We start from the raw sequence: 25,740 nt of genomic DNA on the forward strand, positions 1-25,740 counted from the left end.
CACGTAGTTTAACAACACAAAGAGAAGCAACTGAGAAAGAAATTAAATTATTGATTAATGCTGATTATAGATTAATAGCGATTACAAGAAAATCAAGAATTTATCCTAAAAACTAACAGAACAATCTCCGATACTGAGATTTAATTGATCATCGTCTATAGTGCATTATAACTTTTATAAAGCAGTGCTCGCCTTGCTTACTGTATAAATTACAATATTTTATTCTGACAGCCTCAACAAGAAACTGCTTGTAAAGCTGTTGCTTAGTGAAAAACTGCTTTTGCACCTGTGACCCTGTATTGCACAGGTGGTACGTCATATACAAAGAGGTCAATCTTGCACTAACTGTTAAGGGGCAGTTGACAACAAGGTCAAGGGTTAAAGACCATTTTGCCACACATGTTGTTTGGATCCCGAGAAAATAAGAGTTGTGTAAACCAAAAATAACAAGCACTATTGGTGATCTTCTTTATGGGAATAAAACCTTTACGCACTTCCTATTTAACAAAGTGTGCAGTTTGCCTGCATGATGTTTGCGTATCTAAATCTTTTACTCATTTATAGTATACAAATATTCTAAAGCTGTTTATTCAGCATCTAGATCAGTTAAATCTAACATATTGCTCTTATAGATATGACGTTTCTCATAATGGGCTGGACTTTAATGAAAAGTTTTAATTCCAGGAAATCTTTTAGTGTCATTCGAATTTTTACACCCACTAGTTTAAGTGAAATTAAACAACAGGCCAGAAAATGGCATCTACTTTCCTTTAAAGAAGAGGGCAGAAGTCTAAACATATTTCCACCTTGGTACAATCAGTGCTGTGCAGCTTCTCTCTGTGTCTCTTGAGTCATTAGGAACACAGTTGTCTCAGGAAACAGACGTTAAGCAAGGTCAAAGGTCGCGGCAGGCAGACATACCTGTGTTCTGGGTCTTCAATGTCCTCTCATTATCTTTTGTCCCCTGTGTGAAAATGTGTGTTCGAGTTCATGTGTTCAGGTCAATCTGTGTTGACAACTCATGGACAGTAGGTCTATGTTGATGGGTTACTAATACAAAATAAGTGTACTAAACGTTGCCATAGAAGAAATATTTTGGTTGAATGATGAAACTTCAACATCCGCAAAGTAGGTTTTTTTGTAAAAAGTAAAAATAGTTATTTTAAGAACTTATTTTTTGACTGAATATTGTATTGATATGCATAAAGAACCATTTATAGCACCTACATTTTTAAGAATGTACTATATGTGAGGAAAAAGATAAGGGAGAAAACAGCTTTATTTGCAAAAATTTATTCTAGTAACAAAACGTGAATCACAACTGTTAACTCTTTAAAGAACTCTTTAGGGAACAAAATTACCGATAGTTGAATAATAAAACAAATAAAAGACAAACAAAGCCACATGATCTATCCTGATAGGGCATTCAGACAAATCATACCAACACAATGCATCTATTGCTGAAAGGGTCAAATGTCATTTGCATAGCTAGGATGACTGATGGTGTTGTGAAAACAGAAGATAAAAGATACAATATCAAAACCAGCTTGACATCTCAGAGATAAATTCTCTACAAGGAAAATATAAAATAGCCTACTAAAAAGACAAAATCAAAACTCTTTCTCTCCAAAGTCTTAAGTACATATCATGTCCATCCAAAAATGCTAAAAAGTTGAATTATCGCAGATATTCAGGAGATGATGGATTTTCACTGGTGGATCCGTTATTCTGACAGTTCATTCCCACAACAAGCCTCTCGCATTTCATTTTATACGCGTCTCTCTCGCGCACCAGCCGATTGAGTTCGTGCTTTAGCTGCTCCACTTGCGTAACCAGGCTGGTTTTCTCGTGCTCCAGTATGTGTTTCTGCTGAACCCGTTTGTGTCTGCAGGACTGTGCGTATCCGCGGTTTTTCAGCGTGCGGCGTTTCTGCTTCAGGCGGATAATATCGTCCTTGGTCATGCCGCGGAGATGTCGGTTGAGCTCGCGCACGGACATTGACACAAGCTGCTGGTCCGAGAAGCGACTCTCCACGCTGACTCCACGCTCGTTTCGTCTGTGGTTCTGCTGCTGCACATTATGCGATTTCAGCAGGTGCGTCGCACCTTGGGACGAGCAGTCGAGATGTTGCATGAACTGATCGACTTTTTCGAAGTCGTGCGCGAGCGGGCGCGCGTCAGGATTCTGGAGTTCGGTATACTGCTGGGGATGATACTGATGCATGCTTGGCGCGTGGCCGTGGAAATGACCCATACTCTTGTATCCGTCCATATCTGCTTGGTGCTGCTGTTGATGCATCTGAGGCGCCGGGTGTCCGTGCATGAAATTTGCACTTAGGGCTTCGCGGACGTCCTCGGGCGTTAGTTCAAGACAGTGCGGATCCTGGTGTTGTGGATAAGCTCCCGTGCTCAGGGTCCAGTAGAGATCATCAGCACCGCTTCTCTGTCCATTTGGGCTGAAGCTGGGTGATGAAGGCACGGAGCTGCACGGGGTGCTCAGTGGTGTGGTGGACACGGAACCGGGTACATGCACACTGCACTGTTGGATAAATGCGCGGTCCGGTCCCAAGACTGCCGTCTCCTTTTTCACATCAAATCTTGACATGTCGAAGTCACCGTAGTCCAAATTTAGCTGATGTTTCGCCAAGTCCAAAAGACCATGCTGCTCCGCCGTCATGATTTCTGCACTCGTTTCGATGTAGTAAGCAAACAGTTATTGCTGTGGTTTAGGTGTCATCTGAAAACACGACTCTACAACTGTGAGAACGAGTTGATGAAGAACTTTCAATGATGTACTCTATCAGACAGCGTCCCTGTCGGGTGTTTTAAAGAAAAGTCAAAGTTTTCAAGTTTTCAGATGATCTCTCGATGACTAGTGCTTGTATGTTGAAATGATAGTAAATCACGCTGCTTTAAAAGCAGCCGCGCAGAAAGGGAACGCCCTCTTTCTACTTCAACCTCACTGAGTGAATCATGTCTCGGTCACATTTCACCCAGAAAAACAACTGAAACTATTATCTCTATAACTGTTAATAGTAACAACAACTATTATTATAATTATTATATTAGCAGAACTTAATATCCTTAAATTTCACTTAATGTATTTTCATTACTTTAATACAGAATATTAGATATACAGATATACCATCATTTATTTAAAAATACTGTACTGTTACTGTAGAGTACAACTATGGTTTGGAAGTAGTTAAACTTTAATAATATAATATTGTAGTACAATGGTTATTTTTTTATGTTTAGGGTTATCGACATAAATAAAGAAATACTGATATTTAAATAATTAATGTGTAAACCTCTAATTAACATTTATTAAACTTATGAATTTATAAACGTTTGCCGTTTTGTCAATAAAATGTTTTTTTACATAAGTATAATAAGCAAGCTGAGGTTAGGAAGGTGTTTGTAGTTTAAATACTCAGAATGATGTACTGCGTACTATTTCTCCAAATGCAGTACGCAGTACATTGTGCATATTTTCAGTATGCACACTATCAGAATGGTCAAAATATGTACCCCTGCTGTCATGGGGTGGTAGCTAGGGATGGGATGAAAATTTTAGATCATGATTATAGTGACCAAAGTTATCACGGTTATCGATATTATCAATATTGTTAAAATGAGATGGAAATGTTCAAAAAGAACTGATACACACACTGAAAACATTTGAACAAGTTTTATGTTTGAAAATCACAATTTAATATTTCATGTCCCTGAAAATTATTTCTGTGGTAAAAAATAAATAAGTCTGTCCAATATGTTTACCGTGAATGAATACAATACATTATCCCTTAAATGCTGCCTTGTGCAAAAACTATGCCACATGTGCGCGCGTTTTCAAAATCATGGTAATCAAACACGGTTGTAATGATAATTAAATTTGAACCAATAATACTAACCGTCAGGACATTTTATCGTGGTTAATCGTAAAACCGCTAATCGCCCCATAGTGGTAGCCATTTAAAACTTTGCACCTAAAGAGTTTATAGTAGTACCTCAGAGGTGCATGCGTCAAAGTTACATATTGGTACCAAATGTATACATATTTGTACCTAATGGTACATATTAGTACCTTTTTAACAGATACCACCCCAGTGACAGCTCGGGTACAAATTTTAACTATTTTGTTCAACAGTGCACAAGTACTTGAGGATACAACCGGTGCACATTGCCTGAAATACTGTATCCCACAATTCAGAACCGTAATATATATTTGCTATACCTCCTTGACTTGAAACTGTACATAAAATGTTATGGATTTTATTATGTAAATGATAATGTTATGATGTATTATTGCATACTACACACCTTGAAATTATCACCTATAAAAAACAAAGTAAGCAGTATACACGCTCTAAAAATAAACGGTGCTAAATAGCACTAACAGTGGTTCACTGGCTCATAATCATAGGGGAACCATTTTAAGTGCTATATAGCACCATGTAGTAGAACTATATTGTGCTATATAGAACCATATCTGGTGCTATAGTGGGTGCTATATCACCCCCGGATGGTTCTTCATAGGTGCTTTACAGGTGCTATATAGCACTTAAAAATGGTTCCCCTATGATTACGAGCTTTTAGTGCTATTTAGCACTAATTTTGTTTAGAGTGCAGTATATACTGCATAATACTCAATAAGAAGCACTTATTTCATATGAAAACCAAGCCTGTCATACTAAGATCCTGATGAAAACTCATGCTACAGTATATTGGCAAACTTTACTCTTTCACTGACACCATGTGGCCACTATGTGAAACTTCTGATATGTTAGTGAGAGCGTTTGCGGTGTATTTGTGTTGTATAGATTTATTCAAGATTTAACTATTTAACCTCAAACAATAAAAGACTAATTAAACTGTTATTATTGTTTCATTTGGAGAGCCTTAAAGTCTCTGATTATATTTAAAGTTCTCATGGGAATTAGAGAGTGAGTATATTTGTGTACACAACACTTCACAGTATTGTCGAATGGGTGTCTCGGTTCATGGGATATTTGGTAAACACAAGAACACCAGTAAAGGAAACGGTTACACAAACGCAGAGACATGAAAGAACATTCATGGAGCTACCAGGAAGCATTCAAACTACAGTAATGACAAAACATCAAAAAGCTGAAGTTATGATTGCAGGAGAACAGCTAAGGTATGTTATATTACCAAACCTCAGGAGAACGAAACAGTTACATTGTATTTATGTTTAATTACTTTTCAACTGCAAGACCTCATATTCACCCGTACTGATACAAGCATCTTTGTTTTTTAAAGGTTGCGACTGCATGACAGCAAGTTGATTAAAGACCGTAGACACCACTTGCGCACATACCCGAATTGTTTTGTGGCTCAAGAGCTAATTGATTGGCTGATTGCTCATAAGGAAGTGCCTGATCGAGAGAACGCTGTCCAACTCATGCAGAACCTTATGGACTATGACATCATACATCAGGGTAGAACATCATTTACTGTAAATGAAATAAGAAAGTGATGGTCAAAACCCCATTTAAGATTAAGAAACCCATTATTTGAAGTTGTCTAACTTACTACTGTATAATCGACACGTTTTTGCTTTCCTTTGTAGTGTGTGATAAGTGGCCCTTGTTCAAAGATGCCAAATACTTGTACAGATTCAGAGAAGATGATGGAACATTTCCTTTTAATTTAGAGGTCAAAATATTCATGCGTGGACAAACACTATATGAACAGTAAGAACATTGATTGCATAAATGTCTATCTTAAAGGTATAGGTTACTGAGAATAAAAAATTCTGTAATCTATTTACTCCCCCTTACCTGCATAAATCACTTTGTTTGTTCTGCTAAATACAAAGGAAGATATGAAAAACTGGGACACCATTCACTTCAAGTATTATTTTCTCCTACTAAAGAAGTTAAAGGTGCAGTGTGTACATTTTAGGAGGATATCTTGACAGAAATGCAATATAATATACATCACTATATTATCAGTGATATAAAAAGACCTTACATAATGAACCGTTATGTTTTTATTACCTTGGAATGAGCCGTTTTTATCTGTATACACCGCAGGTCCCCTTACATGGAAGTCGCCATATTGTGCCGCCATGTTTTACAGTAGCCCTAAATGGGTGATTCTCCCGAAACCATTGAAACACCACGGCACTAATGATTTTAGCTTTAAAATGTGTAATATAGTAACATTAAAAAGCATCAGAATTAACACAATACTGTGTTCTACCTTGCACAATGTGTGATTTCAACATAAGAATTTATAATTGTAAATGTTATCTCATTTTCTGCTGAAATTCTGTTGCTAGACTACTTTAGATGACAGAAAAAATATTTACTGAATATTCATGTATAATAATAAAGAAGAAAAATTAGGAAAATGATGTGTCCATGCCTGATGTTCTCATCCTCCGCAACACTTTTTGAGAACAGTTTAAGCACACATACAGAATTTTAATAAAGTTTGATTTTGAGTGACCAAGCACATTCCAGTTACTTCAAGATGGCTACCAGGTAAGATAAATGGACAAACTGTTGTATAGAGCATGTTTTGTCACTACATTGTCACAGATGTTTGTCCTGTGGCGGCTACTGTAGCTTTACTACATGTTTCGAATAGGAGGAGTAAGCTGTGGACTGAGCCGCTGGTTGTAATTTGCAACCTTACCACTAGATGCCGCTAAAATCTACACACTGCACCTTTAATGGTGCCCCAGATCTGCTTGGTAACAAACATTCTTCAAAATATCTTTCTTTGTATTTAGCAAAACAAAGTTTGTAACAACTTGAAGGGTAAGTTAACTATCCATTTAATACATCTTGCTTGATCTGCATCTTATTTTTAAAAAATAAAATTATTTTGTGTTTTACAGTCTTATTGCATGCAAAGTCTCCATTTTGCAAGAGAGACAAGAAAAGGGTGTGGCTTATGAGCGTTCTTTCCCTGGTTACATGTTAATCGATTGGCTGCTACAGAACGGTGAAATAGAGAGTCGACGACAGGGACTAGATCTCTGCAAGGCCTTACTAGAGAATGGTATCATTCAGCATGGTGAGAACAATATTTATCATACATCTAGTTATGCGTTTTATTTAGTCATTATCCAGCTCTGAATACAGTTTTGATATCGTGGCATCTAATGTGCAGATTCAATTCAGTATATTGAATGTTCTACTATATGCACAATCATTAACAGTAAAACATACCTGCATACAAGACGACCGCTTTTTCTTGTAATGTTATCTGTGCCAGTGTCTCTCTATGCTTTGCCTAACTCCATTTCACTCCACGCAGTCTCCCAGAAGCATCACTTCTTTGACAGTGGGCTGCTCTATCAATTCTGCATTAACTTTCGCCGGCGACGCCGTCTCTCCGAACTGTTACACGAGACAGAGAGTGAAGAAGTTGAATGTACAGCACAGCAAAATCAAGATGACCAGGCTGACAGCCCCTTCGCATTACACAAACTCTCACCATATGAGGGCAACAGTAACTTTTTATCTGGTAGTAAAATTTACTAAAGGAATCCTACTGTTATGTTTATGTTATGGTAATTTTTTGAGTACCACAAAAAATACTACTATGGTAAATTAATTTTGGTTCCATATAGATCGTATATTACAGTAATTTTTTAAACAAAAATAGATATGTAGTAACTTTTTGTGCTGTGCTTAATTATAAAGACTTTGAGAAGATATTGTGATGATGTAAACAGTTCTGCCCATTTTATCCCGAAGGATCTTGAGCACACTAATTGCAGGGACACCCCCACTGGAGCAATACAAGCTTAAGTGCTTCGCTCAATGGCACAGCTGTGATATTACAAAATCATGAGCTCAGTAACTCAATTTCCTTGCTCATATACCTTGCAACTTGTGTTAGCAACCCATTTCTCAAACTCCTTCAATAACCTTAAAGAGCAATACATAAAATACAATGAAAATATAATTGAAAATAAAAATGTTGTCTTCATTTCCTGTCCCTCAACAATTTGATTTTGGACATTGCTCTTTTTCAGCCAATAAAAATTAATAGACTGAAGCTGTAAGCCCCTTACATTCTGCCCTAATTTTTGTGTTACACAAAACTCTACCATTTCTGACTTTCATCATTTGCAACGTTTCTAGTTGCATTTTTAGTGATTTTGTCTCTGTTTACTACGTCTTGTCCAAAAAAGTGAAAAACAAAACAAAAACGATTGCATGCACTTATTTTGTGAAAAACTAAAGCGGCATTTGTGAAAATAGGGCATTTTAATTACTCACTAATAACCTTTTAATTGCCATTAAAATGAAATTACTAAACCTAAACAATAAAAAACTTATAAAAAAATGCTAATTTACAAGATAAAATGTCACTTAGTAAATTCTCAATTTACTCATCCTCATGTTGTTTTAAACCTGCATGAGTGTCTATCTTCTGCTAAATAAATACAAATATTTTGCTAAATAATGCTAACCACACAGCAAACGACACTCACTGACTTTCATAGTAAAAAATCTTTAACTTAAATAATTAATTTCACATTTCTTTCAGTCCAGTCTATTAATGATGATTTAAATGTGCCTACAAATGGACGATGTGGAAGTCTGGTCCACCATCAGCACAGTTCAGACGGATACCCCCTCACTGCTTCCCTTTCCAAAGCCTTTGCAGTACAATGCAATCCTAAATCAGGTTATTAAAGTGCATTTGCATGATTTTGAAACTAAAAAAGTACAATTGGGATATTTTAAAAAGGTCTTTAGAAGACTTAGGGACGGTTTCCCGGACAGGGATTAGACTTGTCCTGGACTAAAATAAAATGTAAGAGCTGTCCAAACTGATAACATCTTGCACTGACATATCTTAAAATACACCAGTGCCCTTTGTTTTGCGTCAAAATGCACACAAGTAATGTTTTTAGTACGGCATGTATTTCATAAGTAAACTAAGGCCTAGTCCTGGTTTAAGCTAATCCCTGTCCGGGAAACCACCCCTGAAAGGATTAAGTAATGTTAAAGGATTAGTCCATTTTCTTAAAAAAGAAAAATCCTGATAATTTACTCACCACCATGTCATCCAAACTGTTGATGTCTTTCTTTGTTCATTCGAGAAGAAATTATGTTTTTTGAGGAAAACATTCAAGGATTTTTCTGATTTTAATGGACTTTAATGGACCCCAACACTTAACAGTTTTAATGCAGTTTAAAATTTTTGTTTCAAAGGACTCTAAATGATCCCAAACGAGGCATAAGGGTCTTATCTAGTAAAACGATTGTCATTTTTGGCAAGAAAAATACAAAATATGCACTTTAAACCACAACTTCTCTTCTTCCTCCGTTCGTGTGACGACGAGCCAGCGCGATGACGTCGAAAGGTCACGTGTTACATGAAACGCACATTTGCGAACCATTTTAAACAATAAACTGACACAAAGACATTAATTAGTATTAATTAGTATTTAACTGCATTAAAACTGTTAAGTATTGGGGTCCATTAAAGTCCATTAAAATGAGAAAAATCCTGGAATGTTTTCCTCAAAAAACATAATTTCTTCACGACTGAACAAAAAAGACATCAACATTTTGAATGACATGGTGGTGAGTAAATTATCTGGATTTTTTTTAAGAAAATGGACTAATCCTTTAATAAGTACTTTAATCTACCAGTGATCAAGTTCTGTGCAGTAAATGCATGTTTATTATCGTTATTGGCAGTGCTAAAAAGACCTGTAACCTGTGAGGAGCTGTTATCTCCAGGTGCTCCTTATGGAAAAAAAGTTCTTACAGTAAGTCCTGAATACATTGTGCTTAGTTGGCCTTGGCCATGACAGGAGAACCTTGAACCGCAGTCGGTTTATGAGAGTTTTATAATTACAGATCCTTGGAGATGCCCTAGGCTGGGGCTTTGTAGTACGAGGAAAATCACCTTGTTATGTTCAGGCTGTGGATCCTGGAAGCCCCGCTGCAGCAGCTGGAGTTAAGGTGATCATAATACAATATTAATCAATTGCCTTATGCCTAGAATTCATAAACTGGTCTCCAATAATGTCTGGTTTAGGTACGCCAATTTGTGTGCCGGGTGAACGGATGCAGTGTGCTTCACCTGGACTACCGCGCACTGTCAAAGCTGGTGATGACTGGACCTCGGGTTGTTACTTTGGAAGTGATGGAACCATTGACAAGTTAATGTAATAGCAGCACAATAGATGTGTGATGTATAATAAATCAAAGTGTAATACTGCTTTAAGTGTGTGGTGTAACACCCCCCTCCAAATGTGATATTTTATCATTCAAAGGGGTTGTGAAGATGACAAAATAAAGAGATTGATCTAACATTATGTCTTCTTTAGAATTTTTTATTAAGATTAATTCTAATAACCGTAACCACAACTTTACACCCACCAGTCTGTATTTTGATGCTGTTTGATCAATCAATTGTTAAACTATTTAATTAGGCCTACCCACCCATTTCTTTTGCAAACATAAACAATTCAATATGTTGCTATTATTTAACGACTTAAACTTACTTGCATGGTGTTTGAAGAATATCCTGTAGCCCCTCAGACATTAGAATGGTCCCTTTATAACTTCACACAATATGTCACTTCCGCCTGGAACCGTTCGCCATTTTGAACAGGCTGGGCTGGTATGTGGAACAGTCTCGAAGAGAAAAACTCTTTTCTTTGCCCCGTAATTGTATATTAGTCACAAAGCCGGTCATTCAAACCGTGCATTTGAAAAACACGTCTATGGGGTTGCTAAAAGCATCTTTGTAACCTTTAAAAATCCAGTTTGATGACACATGGTGCTGATTCTCAGGATGTGTTGCCGAGATCCACCGGCGGCAGCAGCGGCGCGAAGGACAACTGCAGCATCTGCCCGGGCCGAATAAACCGCCAGAGTCGCTTCTGTCCTACCCGACGACAAATTCAACCGAAACCTAAACGCTTTAAGGAAATTACATGCGAGACCGTGAGGAAAAACAGGTAGCGTGATATTACAAACTATGTTTTATTTGGGACTCGGTGCTTTTGTGCGGAGTTCAGTGTGTACATCAGACATCCCGTGGCTAAGCTAGCGTGCTAACCGAGTATCTGCATGGATCAAAGATTTTGGATTCTCTCTAAACTGTTTGCACGTAGTTCATATGGTATCATTTTTTTCTTTCGTTGACAAGCTGTGATATGCCGTTCAAGAAAACGCCATTAAAACATTCAAAATAAATAAATCGTGTGTTATTTTTCTGAACCCATCAATAGTAATAAAGGCCTGCTGTGGCCTGTATTGTCTACTGGGGCTGCACTAAGTAGCTTTCATACGAGCAGATGTCCCATTCACAGGGGTTTGCTGTTTAAATGCTTGATTAATTTTCAAATAAGTTTTTAGTAAAGTGCTCTGTGTAGAAATTATCAATTCATTTGTACAATGATGCTGCTGCACCCACATTCATATTGTTTATTTGTAACTTATGTTGGTGATGGCATAGTAAAGGTCCTACTAAAACGGTTTATGCCTAAAAGAATAGCATCTCTTTTGTAATGTCGCTAACAGGTTGTAAATAATTTATTTTATTAAAACAGTGCACACTCGTCTGCATACTAAATTTACTTGCCACAAATATTATTGTTCACAGCACATATAAAAAAAAGTATATGCTACCTGAATCTACTAAATATGCTTAAATAACATCAAGTATATTTGTAGTAATTATTTTTTTGTGTAAAAGTTATACACTACAAATATATTTATTCACTTGAAAAAGTATGCTTTTTTCTAGTGATAAACCGATATATCGGCGGGCCGATATTTGCGAGTTTTATGGCTTCCGTGTTTGCCGATTTTTCCGGCATTATTTACAGACAGAGTGCTGGAAGCTGCAAGCGATTGCAGGTCATGTGACTAAAAACAACCAACCTTTCCATGACAACATCGAAAGCTCGACCTAACAGCTGATCATAGCTGAACAAAGCAGGTTTTTATTTCTCATCTCTATGGACAGGGATTAGACTAGTCCTAGATTAAAATAAATGTAAGAACTGTCCAAACTAATAACATCTTTTTTAAAGCAATTTATTACATAATTTTAACGATGTAAATTGAGTGAGCAAAAGCAGTATTGGCTCAAGAAAATCGGCAGCCTGAATCGGTCATCGGGTAAGGCTGATGAAACAAAAATCGGTATTGGCATCGGCACTGAAAAATCCATATCGGTCGATCCCTACTTTTTTTCTAAAGACTTATTTTTTTGTATATTAACTACAAAATTAGTAATAGTACAAAATACAATAGTACATTTACTAGGTGTACTTAAGTAGGGTATTTTAGTGTACGTTTTCACGTGGGAGGTCTGTGACACACATTTAAAATGAAGCCCAATTTCCTTTTAATTAAACAGATCATTGGTTACATACAATTCATTCGCTTCATCACACAATTTTTGTGTGTTTTGTGTTATATACTTCCCAATTAACAAAACACAAGTGATCCTTAATTATTAAAAACAAATTTTTGTGTTTTAACACGTAGACAAGATGTTTCAGCTTCCAGTGAATAATCTTACTCGGCTGAGGAAGGCCAGGAGAAAAGTCAAAAGATTGCTGTGTGATGTTGGCCTTGATTACTGCAAAGAGCACGTGGAGGTAAAATTTCATTTGCACGTTGAATTTCCCTCAAAGTTGAATCTTTTTGAAAACGCATGTCTATTCTGTTAACATGGACTTCATCAGTGTTGTTTATCTGCAGGACTTCAAAGAGTTTGACCCCAATGAGTGTGACGCAAACCAAGTAAGTTTTGATGTTTGTCTCTGGGATCCATCCTGGACAAAGTCACAGGTATGTCTGCCACAACCTCTGCAACAGAAGTCCAAATGAGTGTTTTGCATAGAAACAAACCTTTTTAAATTATGTTTTGTTTTTCATCTGTTGCAGGACTACAGAACGAAGCAGTTTTGCTGCTCGGAATGCCCATTTGCCTCCAAGTATTTCTCTGCCTACAAAAACCACTTCCGCAATGTTCACAGAGAAGACTTTGAGAGCCGAATCCTTCTTAACTGCTCCTATTGCACGTACAGTGGGAACAAGAGGACTTTGGAAACCCACGTCAGGCTCTTCCACATGCCTAACAATTTGGTGCGACAGGGTACCGTTGGCCCTCATGGAGCCCAAATGGGTGTTCGGGACAGCATGCGGGTAGATAAGCCCTTGATGGGCGATCGTAAGGAGCTGCCAGTGTACTACTGCAAGAAGTGCACCTATCGGGATAGACTGTACAACGTGGTGCGCAGGCACATCTACAGGGAACACTTTCAGCACGTGACCACACCTTATCTTGGCAAAAACTCGGAGAAGCAGGAAAATAGCGTAGAGGCGCCTGGCAACAGTCATGGGATCCACTGCAAGAGCTGCCACTTCACACCTCGTTCATATGAAGCACTGGTGCAACACGTTATCGAGTTTCATGAGCGCATTGGCCATCAAGTCACCGCTATGATTGGGCACACCAACGTCATAGTGCCAAGGCTTCAGGCGAATATAATTCAGAGGGGTGTTGCAATCGCTCCGGGTGTGCGTCCTCAGGCACCTCAAATGAATCGTTTTAATATGGCCAAAATGATGGGGTTACCTGTAGGCAACCATTTCAAGCAAACCGCCGTTGCAGGCAACTCTGTGTCTGGTCAACCAGTGCGCATTACACTACCTGATAAAGCTTTTGTGTCAGGTGCGGTCTCCCAGTCCCACACAGGAAAACACCTGAGTGGCTTTGGAGTCCACGGTTCGACACATCTTAACGCTCAGCCCGCTTCTTTCTCCGCCTCACTGAAGAACCAACCTCTCTCTTCGCCGGGACATGCTGCTACTGCCACTTTGACCTCATTGCAGGCCAAAAAAGCTGCAGCCAACGCTCTAAACACCTCACAGACGCAAAAGTGGAAAATTTGCACCATCTGCAATGAACTCTTTCCCGAGAATGCTTACAGTGCTCACTTTGAAAAAGAGCATCAGGCAGAAAAGGTGAGAGCCATGGCTAAATATATCATGAAGATCCACAACTTCACTAGCAAGTGTCTGTATTGCAACCGCTACCTACCCAGCGACTCTTTGTTGAACCATATGCTCGTGCATGGGTTATCGTGCCCGCAGTGTCATTTCACGTTTCACGAAGTTGAGAAAATTGTAGCACATAAGCGACTGGCGCATCCTAATGATCCCGGTGATCCACCCACCGGCTCTCCTCTCATGTTCGATCTCACGCTTCAGCAAGGAACTCCAAAGAATGTTCAGCTTATTGTGACCACCTATAACATGAAGGAGACACCTGAAGCATCTTCAGCTGCTCAGCCACAAAACAGCACCATGGCCAAGGCCTTTAAGAGCTTCGCCAAGGTGACGGAGACCCAGAATGATCCTGTAGTCCGAAACTTGTCCCAGTCTTCAGTGACACAGAAGAAAGAGGTTGGAAAAACACTGTGTCCTCTATGTTTCACTATTCTCAAAGGTCCAATTTCGGATGCCCTCTCTCATCATTTAAGAGACTCCCATCAGGTGCTCCAAACACTGCACCCTGTGGAGAAAAAGCTGACCTACAAATGCATCCACTGCCTGGGTGTGTACACTAGCAACATGACTGCTTCCACAATCACACTTCATTTGGTGCACTGTCGAGGTGTTTGCCAGACACCGAAAGGTCATTGCAGCAAGTCAATCCCAACTGCACTGCGTTCGCCTGGAGCTGGGTCTCTCAAGCGTGAGTTGGTTACCCCAGATGCATCTGACCCCAAGAGGAGGAAAATGGTTGACCAGTCTAGGTACTACTCAACAGATTTTGTCGAGAAGCCAGAAGAGCCTGTAGTGTTGGCCTTGGATCCTAAAGGTCACGGCGACGAGCCTTACGAGGCACGGAAAGCATTCCTTACTGCGTATTTTAATCTGCATCCTTATCCTTCCCAGCGGGAAATCGAGAAACTTGCCGCAAGCCTCTGGTTATGGAAGTCGGACGTCTCGAGCCATTTTGCCAACCAGAGGCGATCGTGTGACCGGGATTTCATGACCCGCAAGCCTGTTGTGTTACTAGGCTTTAACATGCGGGCAGTGAGCCAGCTCAAGCATGAGATGAACTTCGACGCAAGTTGGCTGTTCAAAGTCAACGACGACGAAAAATGCGGATTGTCAAAGACCTCGAAATTCCGACTGAAGGCTCCTGTTGGCTTCCACGCAAAGGATGGTTCGAGAGCTATTCGGTTTGAGACTTTAAACACTGGACAAAGTAGTCAAAGCAACTGTGCCTTCAAGCCATGCCCTGGGTCATCCTCAGAACCTATCTCTATTGATTCTGACAGTGAATCAGACTTAGAAGAAATTCCCAATGAAAACATGGAAGTGAATCAACAAGCTACAGCGTTAAGACCTTCAGCAGTTGGGTCCCACACGAAAGGGACGTTGCTGCGAGACCGATTCCGTTACGAAAGAGGTGCGGGGGGGAGCCGTAGTTCTCCCAGAGTTGCGGCCAAAAGTCTAGATGGTTCCAGACCCGAAGAGGCGGCCTGGTCAGGCAGCATGTCTTCTGAAGAGACCCACTTTAGACCAGCAGGACAGTTTGAAGTAAAGGGAAAAAAGGTTGGGTTGCTTGGTAGATGATGGCTTGTGGTGATGTTCCCTGCTCTTTTAACTCAATGCCCCGTAGGTCAGAGCCCTTACCTCACATATGGTTGACATTAAGCATTTATGACATGAACTTGTGTAAAACCAGAAGAGTTACACACTTTTAACTGAAAGTACTGTTTACTCTCAAACAATTCTGCTGTTGGAGAGTGGAGAAACTAATATACTGTATGATTTTTTTTTTCAACGATCCATAGTCCCTTGTGATTTCTTTTTGTATACTGTTCTCTGTATTTAATCACACCTGTTAAAATTGTAACAAAATTGATAGGTCTATTGTTTTCCTGATCAAATAAAAAGGACAGTGTAATTTACTATCAAGTGCTTGGATGTTTTTTGTGTTTCTAGTAAAATGGATTTACACAGCCTATTATCTGATTTACAGCTTTTTTAGTATCATTTGTCTTTAGTGTGTTCGAGAAGTTTTTGTGAATAACAGTTTAGACCATTTTTATGCTCTTCGACTCTTAGTTTTTTTTTTTATTATAATGTGCAGGCTGCTATTTCCGTATAATGTGAAACAGGTGTTTGAATAGTCATGATGTTTATTGCACTTGATGTCTTCATTCAGTGTATTTTACTAAACACAAAGATAATGAAGTAATGATAATGATTTTAGTTAAATATCAGCTAATAAACATCTTTTAAAAAGTCATTAGGCCTGTCTGGAAAATTTGGATTTGACCCTTAAACGGTCTTGACTTCACTGTAATGACACCTTGCTGCCCTTAGAGGTCACTGTGTAATCTGCATTATTAAATTAAAATCATTTTACAGACAACGTCTGTGACATGCATCATATCATTTCCATCTATGCTAAGTCAGCTAAAGCCCTAAAACATTTTGATAGTCACATTAGCCAAAATAATAGTTAAAGAGATAGATGTACATAATTGTGACCTATCAGTAGATTAAAGTATCATCATCTGAGATTTGGAGCGTCGGCGTTTGTTTTTAATCATTGAATTCACTTTAACTTCAATCTTTTACATAATGTTACTCAATATTAAAGATATCAAGTTTATATTTTTACAGAATGTGATTAAAAACTTTACATTGTATAAAATAAATAATGACTTTAGCTTGGTTTTCACTTGTTTTTTAGTAAATTAGTATGCTTTGATATGGAGTAACCCACCAGTTTTGCATGTTATGCCATTGCATACATAACACATATGGGGGTAGTTTCCCAGACAGGGCCTAAGCCTAGTCCCAGACTAACTTAAACGTTACTGTTGTCTTGATCCAAAACAACCTGCTCTGTCATATCTTAAAATATATCAGTGTGAGTGTTGTGTTTGAAGATGCAAACCATTAATGTTTATTTATAAATTATGCTTTCAAAAATGACTTAAATATTCTAATTTAACTAAAGCCTAGTCCTGATTTAAGATAATCCCTGTCCGGGAAACCGCCCAATCGTCATTTAAATGCATGGGTGCCCATATGTTGCAGTTTGTCCTAAATTTAACTGTGTCCTGCATGTAAAGGTTGGAAAATACACTTGGTTATAGATGTGGTAGTGAATGTTTTAACATGCAAGTATTTGACGGGGAGGAGAAACTGTGGCAGAACTTTTAACGGATGACATTTTAAATTTGATCCTGTGGTTGCTAATCTCTTGCAGTCATTTGTCGCCATTTCCCTAATATATAGTTGGCCGTCCAAACAGATAAACACAGCAAGGACAAAATAGAAAAAATAAATACCCACCTGCCACTCAGAGTCTGTTAGTTCAAAGTTTCGACATCCTTTAAGAACAACCCATATATTAAACTTCACTTTTTATGGTTTTATAATCTAAAACAAGTGCAAACTGTTTATGAAACAGCAAGATAAGAGAGATCGACTATTTACAGTGCACTGGGAAACATTGCACATTTGCACCTGTCACACTGTCCTAAACATATGATAAAAAATGGTCTCAAGCTGTCACTGGTGCAATATCCTTTAAAACGGCCCTAAAATGTACCATTTAGATATGTATATTTGAGGTACTAATAAGTCACCTAGCTGTCACTGGGGTGGTACCCCTTTAAAAAGTACGTCTTTGCACTCAAAAGTGGTACAAAAGTGGCTTTATTAGTACCTGATATATACATCTGTACCAAAATGGTACATTTTAGGACCTTTCTAAAGGATACTGCACCAGTGACAGATTTGGACCATTTTGTCCGACAGTGTACTTACTGTCTGACAGTTTATGCATTTATGCATTTATTTAAAGGGATAGTTCACTTTAAAATGAAAATTCTGTCATCATTTACTCATCCTCATGTTGTTCTAAATCTGTATGAATTTCTTTTTTCTGATGAATACAAAAGAAGATATTTTGAGAAATTATGGTAAACACAGAGCAGATAGTGACCACTTCCATAGTAGGAATAAAAAATATGATGGAATTTAATGGGTACTGTCAACTGTGTGCTTGCCATCATTTATCAAAACATTTTCTTAGTCATTTATCACACTACTTCCAAAAGATTTTTTTCCTACTATGGAAGTCAATGGTCAGTTACTGCTGTGTGTTTACCATCATTTCTCAAAATATCTTCTTTTGTGTTCATCAGAGAAAATAAATTCATACAGGTTTACAACAACACGAGGATGAGTAAATTATGACAAAATTTTCATTTTAAAGTGAACTATCCCTTTAATAGACAGACACTGTTAATGTTATCAAAGGAGTTTGTGTACCGAGTGTGCAAGTATTTTTCTCTGTGTGTGGAGGATGACTTTGCAAACAAGCCGGAGTAAAAATTCTTGGTATTAGTTGTATCCTTTCTGATTTATAATTCAGCCAGTTGTTAGGATTAGGGTGGCGTCCCCAGATGTTCATGATTTCTTGTAAGAAGTCATTTGCTTTTGCACATGACTAAAATCAATCATGCAAGGATATATGGCCAGTGTACACAATAATATGCAAATAATCATGTATTTCTGTAAGTCCTCCAAGAAGTATGCTATTTATTTTAAGGAACAGAAATTGCAGCTGTTAAATATACTTTCGTAAAGGACAACAAATGTGATTTCACACGATGCTGTGGAGGAGGATTCAGTGGTGAGAATGCTGTCAGCATGATAAGATATCACTTTCACAGCAGTGCAAACTGAATTGGCTGAACCCCGTCAGCTTGCAATATTGAAAGTGACTAAACCGTTTTAAGGTCACCTAAAATCTCTCTGCTACTTTTCAATTATTACCAATAGTTATTTTTGCACAAATGTTTTTTTTTTGTGAGGCTATAGTGCAGGTGTTATTTTGCCAGCATCCGTGCATAGGGTGGGGCTGTGTTATGTACACAGATATAACAGTGTTTTCCGTGTGAGTTAAATTTAGGACCTGGCACGTATGGAACTTTAGTGAAGTGTTTTGTTGCCCTCCACCAGCTTTATGAAAAGTGTTTGATTTGCATGTTCATGCTTCAAACGCAGATCATTTGTCAAAGCTTCTGCAGAAAGGATGAATGGACAATGACACTGTTATTGTGTGACCTTAGGTTAAAATAGTAAGCTCCCAACCACAAGGTCTAAAACGGTTCAGAAAATTTAAATACCATTACAAGTCTAAAATAGGACATGTTTTGTATCAGACCTTTGTGAATGAAATGTCTTCATATATATCTGAACATTGCTTGTGTATCTTTACACATCCCACAAACAGTGAATCCAAAATCAGGGTAGTTAAAAAGCTTGGAAAACATTGTTAGTATTCATCAAAAACGTATTAAAAGTTATTAAGACACATTTATTGAATGTATCAAAAGACAATATTACAGCAAATACATAAGCGTTATAATCATAAATATTCACATTTGTCATAAAATGTTGAAATGCAGTTTCTGCTTATTCCTGTTCACCATTTAAACTGCACTATGCACTACATGCTTTTAAACTGCCACTGTTAAAATACATCAGTTTACGCAAGCAGTGTGTGTTATATACAATACTAAATGTACAGTGTAATGTACATGCCTCCATTATAGTGGTCCAATAGCCGTTTCTCTCACACTAATGTAGGTACCATGCCAGAATTTGGGTGGTGGGTGTAGGACAAACTCTGGGAGGAGTGAAGGGTGGAGGGGGCCAGTAAATGAGGGGTGTGGCTGTAAGACAGAAGGGGTCCTGGGTTTAAAGAATAGTGTCCTCCGTGCTCATCAGGAGGGGCAATGTGTGACATATCAGGGTAAACATCTGAAGCTCCACTTTTTTTCCCCTTCTTGTTTCTGTTGGAGACTTTGCGATTGCGTGTTTGTATGCCATCCTTCTTCATAGTTAAAGGCCTGTTAACCTGCAATATGATGAGGCAGAGATAATATTAGTTATACTGTAGGCTACTTATTTTGTAAGGTTTAACCCTTCTAATGAATGCAACAAGTATAAATATGTACTCACATTGTGCAGTTTAAAGTATAGGCCACAGGCGTTACACACAGGCTCACCGTTGGCATTGCGTCTCCATAATGTTGTAGTGCTTGTGTGACAGTTGGCACATTGTGTTCCGGCACGTTTGCTTACAATCTGTGAGTGTGAAGTTTATAGTAAATATCTGTTTCTAGAAATTCTAGTTTATAGTGAATGCTGTAACCATGGTATACTGATTACCATATTTACTACAAAAAAACTATTGTGAACTATGGTTACTGTAGCAAAACCAACTTGTGGTAACCATCGTTTGTCTAATAGTAGAACCATCATTAATGTCCAAAATGTGCACAATTGAACTTTACATTTTTTTTAATGTTGCCTAATAGTTAAATAAATGCTAAGAAGGTAAATGCATTACAAAATATACTAATTAAAACAATGTATGTTAACATACTTTACTATTAAATTAGGGCTGTCGAAAGATTAATCGTAATTAATCGCATACAAAATAAAAGTTTGTGTTTGCATAATTTATTTGTGTGTTTATTGTGTGTAATTATTATATATAAATACACACATATATGTATACATTTAAGAAAAATGTTGTTTATGTATAATTTAAAAAATTTAAATATAATTTAAAAGATAAAATACACACACACACACACACACACACAAACGTAAATGTTTTTTATACATGCATGTGTTTGTATTTATATATGCAAAATTATATTTCACACAGTGCACACACACAGACACACACACAGACACACACACACACACACACACACACACACACACACACACACACACACACACACACACACACACACACACACACACATATGTATATATGTATATTATGCAAAAACTAACTTTATTTTCTATGCGATTAATTGCGATTAATCTTTTGACAGCTCTATATTAAATTAAAAAGTAAATGATTTCTCGCACATAATTTACTAATAATTGAATGATCTTAATAATTAGCTTAAATGTTGAATGCCAAAAAATATCTTAATGGTATATTTAAAATCATCCATTTATTATTTAAAGGAATAGTTCACCCAAAAATAAACTTTTTGTCACCATTTACTCACCCTAAACCTACACTGAAAAAAATGATTCATTGAATTTAAGTGGTTGCAATCAATTTATTTAAGCTACATTTAAACAAAAGTTTTATATTTCATTTTACGTTACTAATCTTTTTTGTTTAAATGTAGCTTAAATAAATTGATTGCAACCACTTACCTTAAAAAAAATATTAAATTCAATGAATCATTTTTTTCAGTGTATGGGTTTCTTCTGTTGACCGCAAAAAAATATGTTGATAAATGATGGTCATCACACACTTTCAGTGGAAGGCACCCATTTACTTCCATAGTATTTTTCTTTCCTCGCTGTAAAAAATTCCTTGTTGCACTTAATTTTTTAAGTTTAATCAACGTGAATTTACAATTCATTTCAACGTTCTTGATTAGTGAGGATTTGCTATAAATTACACAAATACAGTTAAATAAAGGTTAATTGTAAATTCAAGTTAATTCAACTTAAAAATGTAAGTGCAACAATTACTTTTTACAGTGTACTATGGAGGTCAAAGCGTGCAGTCTACCCTGTGGTTTCTATAATTTATCAAAACATCTTATTTTGAAAAAAAATCATACAGTTTTAGAACAACATGAAGGTGACTAAATGATGACAGAATTTAGATTTTGGGGTAAACAATCCCTTTAATGGTACATTCACACAAAGCATACACTGAAAAAATGTATCATTGAATTTAATCAATTTAAAATAAAATATAAAACTATTGTTTAAATGTATAGCTTAAATAAATTGATTGCAACCACTTACCTTAAAAAAATTTATTAAATTCAATGAATCATTTTTTTCAGTGTAAGCGTTGACGCTTCCCATTCACTTTTAATGAATTGTGGATGCGTCTTTGCCGCGTCACTGCCGTTGCTTGCGGCAGAAGTTGAACATTTCTACATTTTTCAAGCCGCAATGCGTGCATCAGCCAATCAGATCGCCTTATGCAAATAACCTAGGCTGAGCCAGTCAATTACCTTTATGGAAGACCGGAGCATGTGTAGCGGCCACTGTGATTGGCCGTTGGCCACGCTTCAGACAAGCCTTACGTCAAGTTATAACGTTTCTGTCATGTGTGAATGTAGCGTAACACCCTTTGGACTTTTTTATTTAATCATTTTACATACCAGTCTCTTTTTTGGCCTTATGAGAGGTCTGTTCTGACCATTCATCTTATGGTACAGTCCGCAAGCATTGCAGAGGTAGTGGCCTGTTCCATCTCGACGCCAAAGAGGGGTGGCAGTTGCTCCACAGTTTACACATTCACGTGCCTCTGTTAAAGTGAATGTGAAATGTAATTAACATGCAAAACCAAAAAAAGGTAACAAGTGGTACAATTTTTTTTACCTGGTGGTGAAAGCCTCATCTTGTTGCGAAGTTTGGGTGAGTAGTTTGGGTTCATCCAAGGTCCAGTGGGAGAATAGAGCGCAGCTGAACTGTAATCTGGCGACGTAGCCATGTATGATCCATAAGGACCGAGCATGTGCGGAGAATGGCCATACATTCCTCCGGCAGGTGAGGTCAGATTGAGAAAGCTGCTACCACCTCCACTCATTGGACTCAATCTTTCAGCTTTCATGACCTCCTGAAGTCTGGGACTCTCCTTCCCATCACGACTCGGAGAGGTGAAGCCATCTTTCGGAGAGATGAAAGAGGAGGTGGTGCTGTTAGGATACATGGGTGGGGAGGTGTGAGGATGAAGAGAGGTCTTTGAGAAGGGGCTGCTTGACCAGACAGTGGATGTGGGGTTGTAGGTTGAATTGAGAGAGTGACCCGCAGAATTGTCCAGCCATTGGATGTTTCCCAGAATTGATGGAGAGGGGTAGACCTGGCGAACTATAAAATTGGAGAAAATTTATTTTTTTACTATACTGTTCCACAATATAATTAGACCTTAGGCATAGATGCTAGTTTAATATGCAGACACAACTAAAAGGAAGCCATTCCTTTTCTGATCCAATTTTTGGGAAATATGGCACTATCAAAACATTGCTGTGTTTGTTTGAGCATCTTGACACATTGACACTGTCTAAGCATTGGCATTGTGGTTAAAAGTACCTGTTTGTTAGTGTGTTTCAACTTAAATATCTTTAAATGCCAACACTGAGGATCTCACCTGGACTGTGTCTGTAGGACGACGAAGCTCGACTTTGGCTACTAGTGGAGTAATATGATGGTAGTAAGTCAGTCTCAGAGTTCGAGTAGAAAGGCTCATCGTCTTCAACGGATGGCAACAGTCCAGGATCTGTTGTGTAGCTTGCTAATGGGTCAGGACTGATCAGGTTGGGGGAAACCCAACGAGACTGCTCAGATGAATTCTCCATCTCTTAAGTGGGAAAGATCAAGTGTTTAGAACATCATACAATGTTTTCATTTATTTATTTATTTATTTATTTATTAACATTATCTCAGCACATATGCCTATATTAATGGCAAGAACCATGTTAATCTATATACAAGTTGGGGAAAGGCAATTTGGCATCTCCAGTTCCCCTAACTTGCACATTTTTGGACTATGGGAGGAAACTGGGGTACTCAAAATAAATCCAGGGAGAACTTGCAAACTTCACACAGAAAGGCCTCCTGAACCACCAATGGCTCAAACTGGGAACTTTCTTGCTGTGAGCCAATAGTGCTACTGTACCAAATGAGTTGTCACCATACAATGTTTAAAGAGTATTGCAAGAGCTATTGGTTGAGCTTTTTGACATTTTTAAATCATTAGGCTACACAATTACCACATCAACTTTAAATAATTTAAAAAAATTTCAAATTGTGAACATTTGTTGTTGCTGTACAATAATGATGAACATGGATTATACAGCTATTAGTAATCTGATACTTTAATTTATTTTACCAGTGGGTCCCTACAATACTTTATTATGGTATCTAGACATTAGGCTTGTTAGACTTCCCCTTAAAAGGTCCTCATTTGAATGTGGCAAAAAGTCACCACTAAAAATATATCTGCAGGCCTGAATTTGGTCATAGACATTAACAGTTAGCATTAGCTCACAACAACATTTGCTCCCTTAGGGGAATTGACTATTAAAAGATTAACAGAAAGACTATTTTCTGAGTTACAGTAAACTTAGTGGAAAATATAATATAATATAATATAATATAATATAATATAATATAATATAATATAATATAATATAATATAATATAATATAATATAATATAATATAATATAATATAATATAATATAATATAATATAATATAATATAATATAATATCAATATAATATAATATAATATAATAATATTTGTACAATACTGCACTATAAAGCAAGAGCTCCGATAGCACTACTGAAAGTGAAATAGCCAGTGCCATTTACAAACTACACTGCCAAATCAGAAAAAAACATTTCAATACGAGAGTAGTATTGTAAAGTATTTTCTGCTTTGTTAATGCATAAAGATGACTATGTGTTTATGCCAGCTATTTTAGCTTTAGCTAAAGTATGAGGCCTAACTCAGGGATTGCATTTATTTAATTTATATAATACGTAGGAATAATTGACGATGGGCTATTGAATTATTAAAAAATAATACACATTCAAAGTGGTAATGCGGCACCGAGGGTATGCATTATTTTCCAAATAATTCAAAGGACTGGAGTCAGTTATTCTGCTGATACCACGGTTACCACAGACATTGCTCTGGTGGTTACGATATAAGACATTTGACAGGTAAGGGGTGCATTTTACAGAAAAATAATCAACACCCTTGGGAACATTTCTGAACCTGTCAGAATTCAACAGTCCTATAGGCCTATAAATGTATATATATATATATATATATATAAGCGCTACATAAATAAATAAACTTCTTCTATATACTTCAGATACATTTTTTTTATTTTCAAACCTCTGTCCAAAAAACGTAATGTATTTATCCTTTATAAATATATATTTTACTTATCAGTTGATATTATTAGACATTTTATTCTTTTTAATTTAGCACCACTATAGTTTAGACAAAATACTTAACATTTCAAAGTATTTGGCAAATATTAAAATGGAAAAGGTCACTTAAAAGATTTGATAAATTACCAAGGAAACACTCTCCCTACCATACCTAAATCCAGAAAATAAATGTATGAGAAGATCCTTCACAGAAGATCTTACCTGCAGGTGATGTATTGATGTTGCTTAACAGGTCTGTAGATTTGACCACTGCAGGGTCATTGAAGCCCACCGAAGAATGAGACACGGGTGCACTGGTGCTCTCTTCACTTGCTTATCTCCTTCACTCTTTGGGAACCACTAACTTCATTTAAAATTGTAGGGCACCAATGGGTGGAGTTGGGGGTACTTTTTGGACACTCCTACCTTACGTTCATGCTTACAGTTTTAAATTTTATGGCCGATCTCTGGCTGACAGAGCAATATAATACAGAATAATTCTGAACAATTGTACCAAAATATAATTTTTACAGAAAATTAACCGATTTCACAAACAGTCTGAGTTTTTGGGTTCATCTTGTAACAACAAAACAACTGTTATTTAATTTCAGCCACTACTATGTTTGCTTTATTTTACTATAATTATTACACAAAAAATTTTAATATAGTCAAGGGATTGTCCAATGCTAAAATATACAAATTAAAAGTCACATCTGACAGCTC

At 37.2% G+C, this 25,740-nt stretch overlaps 4 protein-coding genes and 1 long non-coding RNA gene across 6 annotated transcripts in view; 2 read left to right on the forward strand and 3 right to left on the reverse strand.

Annotated features, from left to right (window-relative positions):
* LOC129427804 (uncharacterized) overlaps window positions 1–10,646 on the reverse strand; it is a 24,978-nt gene extending 14,332 nt beyond the window's left edge. Inside the window, exons 1-3 of one of the 2 annotated variants that reach the window (XR_008638740.2) lie at window positions 10,510–10,646; window positions 7,205–7,375; window positions 5,350–5,476 (exon numbers count right to left, since the gene is read on the reverse strand). This is a non-coding gene — a long non-coding RNA (uncharacterized lncRNA). Of the gene's footprint in view, window positions 1–5,349; window positions 5,477–7,204; window positions 7,376–10,509 lie in introns of those variants that run through there. The other variant, XR_008638739.2, reaches the window with a different exon arrangement.
* On the reverse strand, window positions 1,262–2,883 carry mafbb (v-maf avian musculoaponeurotic fibrosarcoma oncogene homolog Bb). The gene has a single exon (XM_055184560.2). The coding sequence runs from the start codon at window positions 2,674–2,676 to the stop codon at window positions 1,678–1,680; it is 999 nt and encodes a 332-aa protein (XP_055040535.1). The 5' UTR covers window positions 2,677–2,883; the 3' UTR covers window positions 1,262–1,677.
* On the forward strand, window positions 5,003–10,298 carry LOC129427803 (DEP domain-containing mTOR-interacting protein). Its single transcript, XM_055184561.2, has 9 exons — window positions 5,003–5,160; window positions 5,283–5,461; window positions 5,593–5,716; window positions 6,871–7,049; window positions 7,293–7,502; window positions 8,535–8,675; window positions 9,698–9,768; window positions 9,860–9,964; window positions 10,041–10,298. Exons 1-9 carry the CDS (start codon window positions 5,003–5,005, stop codon window positions 10,167–10,169), a joined length of 1,296 nt encoding a protein of 431 aa, XP_055040536.2. The 3' UTR covers window positions 10,170–10,298.
* Window positions 10,612–15,955, forward strand: adnpa (activity-dependent neuroprotector homeobox a). The gene is made up of 4 exons (XM_055184559.2): window positions 10,612–10,968; window positions 12,509–12,621; window positions 12,725–12,814; window positions 12,911–15,955. Exons 2-4 carry the CDS (start codon window positions 12,514–12,516, stop codon window positions 15,614–15,616), a joined length of 2,904 nt encoding a protein of 967 aa, XP_055040534.2. The 5' UTR covers window positions 10,612–10,968; window positions 12,509–12,513; the 3' UTR covers window positions 15,617–15,955.
* A 3,412-nt stretch (window positions 15,956–19,367) lies between these two features.
* On the reverse strand, window positions 19,368–25,393 carry gata1a (GATA binding protein 1a). The gene is made up of 6 exons (XM_055184981.2): window positions 25,240–25,393; window positions 23,223–23,432; window positions 22,454–22,942; window positions 22,234–22,379; window positions 20,036–20,161; window positions 19,368–19,931 (listed from the first exon to the last, which is right to left on the reverse strand). The coding sequence occupies exons 2-6, from the start codon at window positions 23,428–23,430 to the stop codon at window positions 19,647–19,649; spliced, it is 1,254 nt and encodes a 417-aa protein (XP_055040956.1). The 5' UTR covers window positions 23,431–23,432; window positions 25,240–25,393; the 3' UTR covers window positions 19,368–19,646.
* Between the last annotated feature and the right edge of the window lie 347 nt (window positions 25,394–25,740).

Source organism: Misgurnus anguillicaudatus, chromosome 14 (genome assembly GCF_027580225.2).
Source record: "Misgurnus anguillicaudatus chromosome 14, ASM2758022v2, whole genome shotgun sequence".
In the NCBI taxonomy this organism is placed as follows: Eukaryota; Metazoa; Chordata; class Actinopteri; order Cypriniformes; family Cobitidae; genus Misgurnus; species Misgurnus anguillicaudatus.

Coding starts and splice junctions, on each gene's coding strand:
- LOC129427803 (XM_055184561.2), top strand. CDS start 5,003: ATGGGATATTTGGTAAACACAAGAACACCAGTAAAGGAAACGGTTACA. Junction 5,462..5,592: donor CTATGACATCATACATCAGG/GTAGAACATCAT, acceptor TTTCCTTTGTAG/TGTGTGATAAGTGGCCCTTG. Junction 5,717..6,870: donor GGACAAACACTATATGAACA/GTAAGAACATTG, acceptor TGTGTTTTACAG/TCTTATTGCATGCAAAGTCT.
- adnpa (XM_055184559.2), top strand. CDS start 12,514: ATGTTTCAGCTTCCAGTGAATAATCTTACTCGGCTGAGGAAGGCCAGG. Junction 12,622..12,724: donor ACTGCAAAGAGCACGTGGAG/GTAAAATTTCAT, acceptor GTTTATCTGCAG/GACTTCAAAGAGTTTGACCC. Junction 12,815..12,910: donor CATCCTGGACAAAGTCACAG/GTATGTCTGCCA, acceptor CATCTGTTGCAG/GACTACAGAACGAAGCAGTT.
- gata1a (XM_055184981.2), bottom strand. CDS start 23,430: ATGGAGAATTCATCTGAGCAGTCTCGTTGGGTTTCCCCCAACCTGATC. Junction 22,943..23,222: donor GTCCTACAGACACAGTCCAG/GTGAGATCCTCA, acceptor CCAATTTTATAG/TTCGCCAGGTCTACCCCTCT. Junction 19,932..20,035: donor TATACTTTAAACTGCACAAT/GTGAGTACATAT, acceptor ATCATATTGCAG/GTTAACAGGCCTTTAACTAT.
- mafbb (XM_055184560.2), bottom strand. CDS start 2,676: ATGACGGCGGAGCAGCATGGTCTTTTGGACTTGGCGAAACATCAGCTA.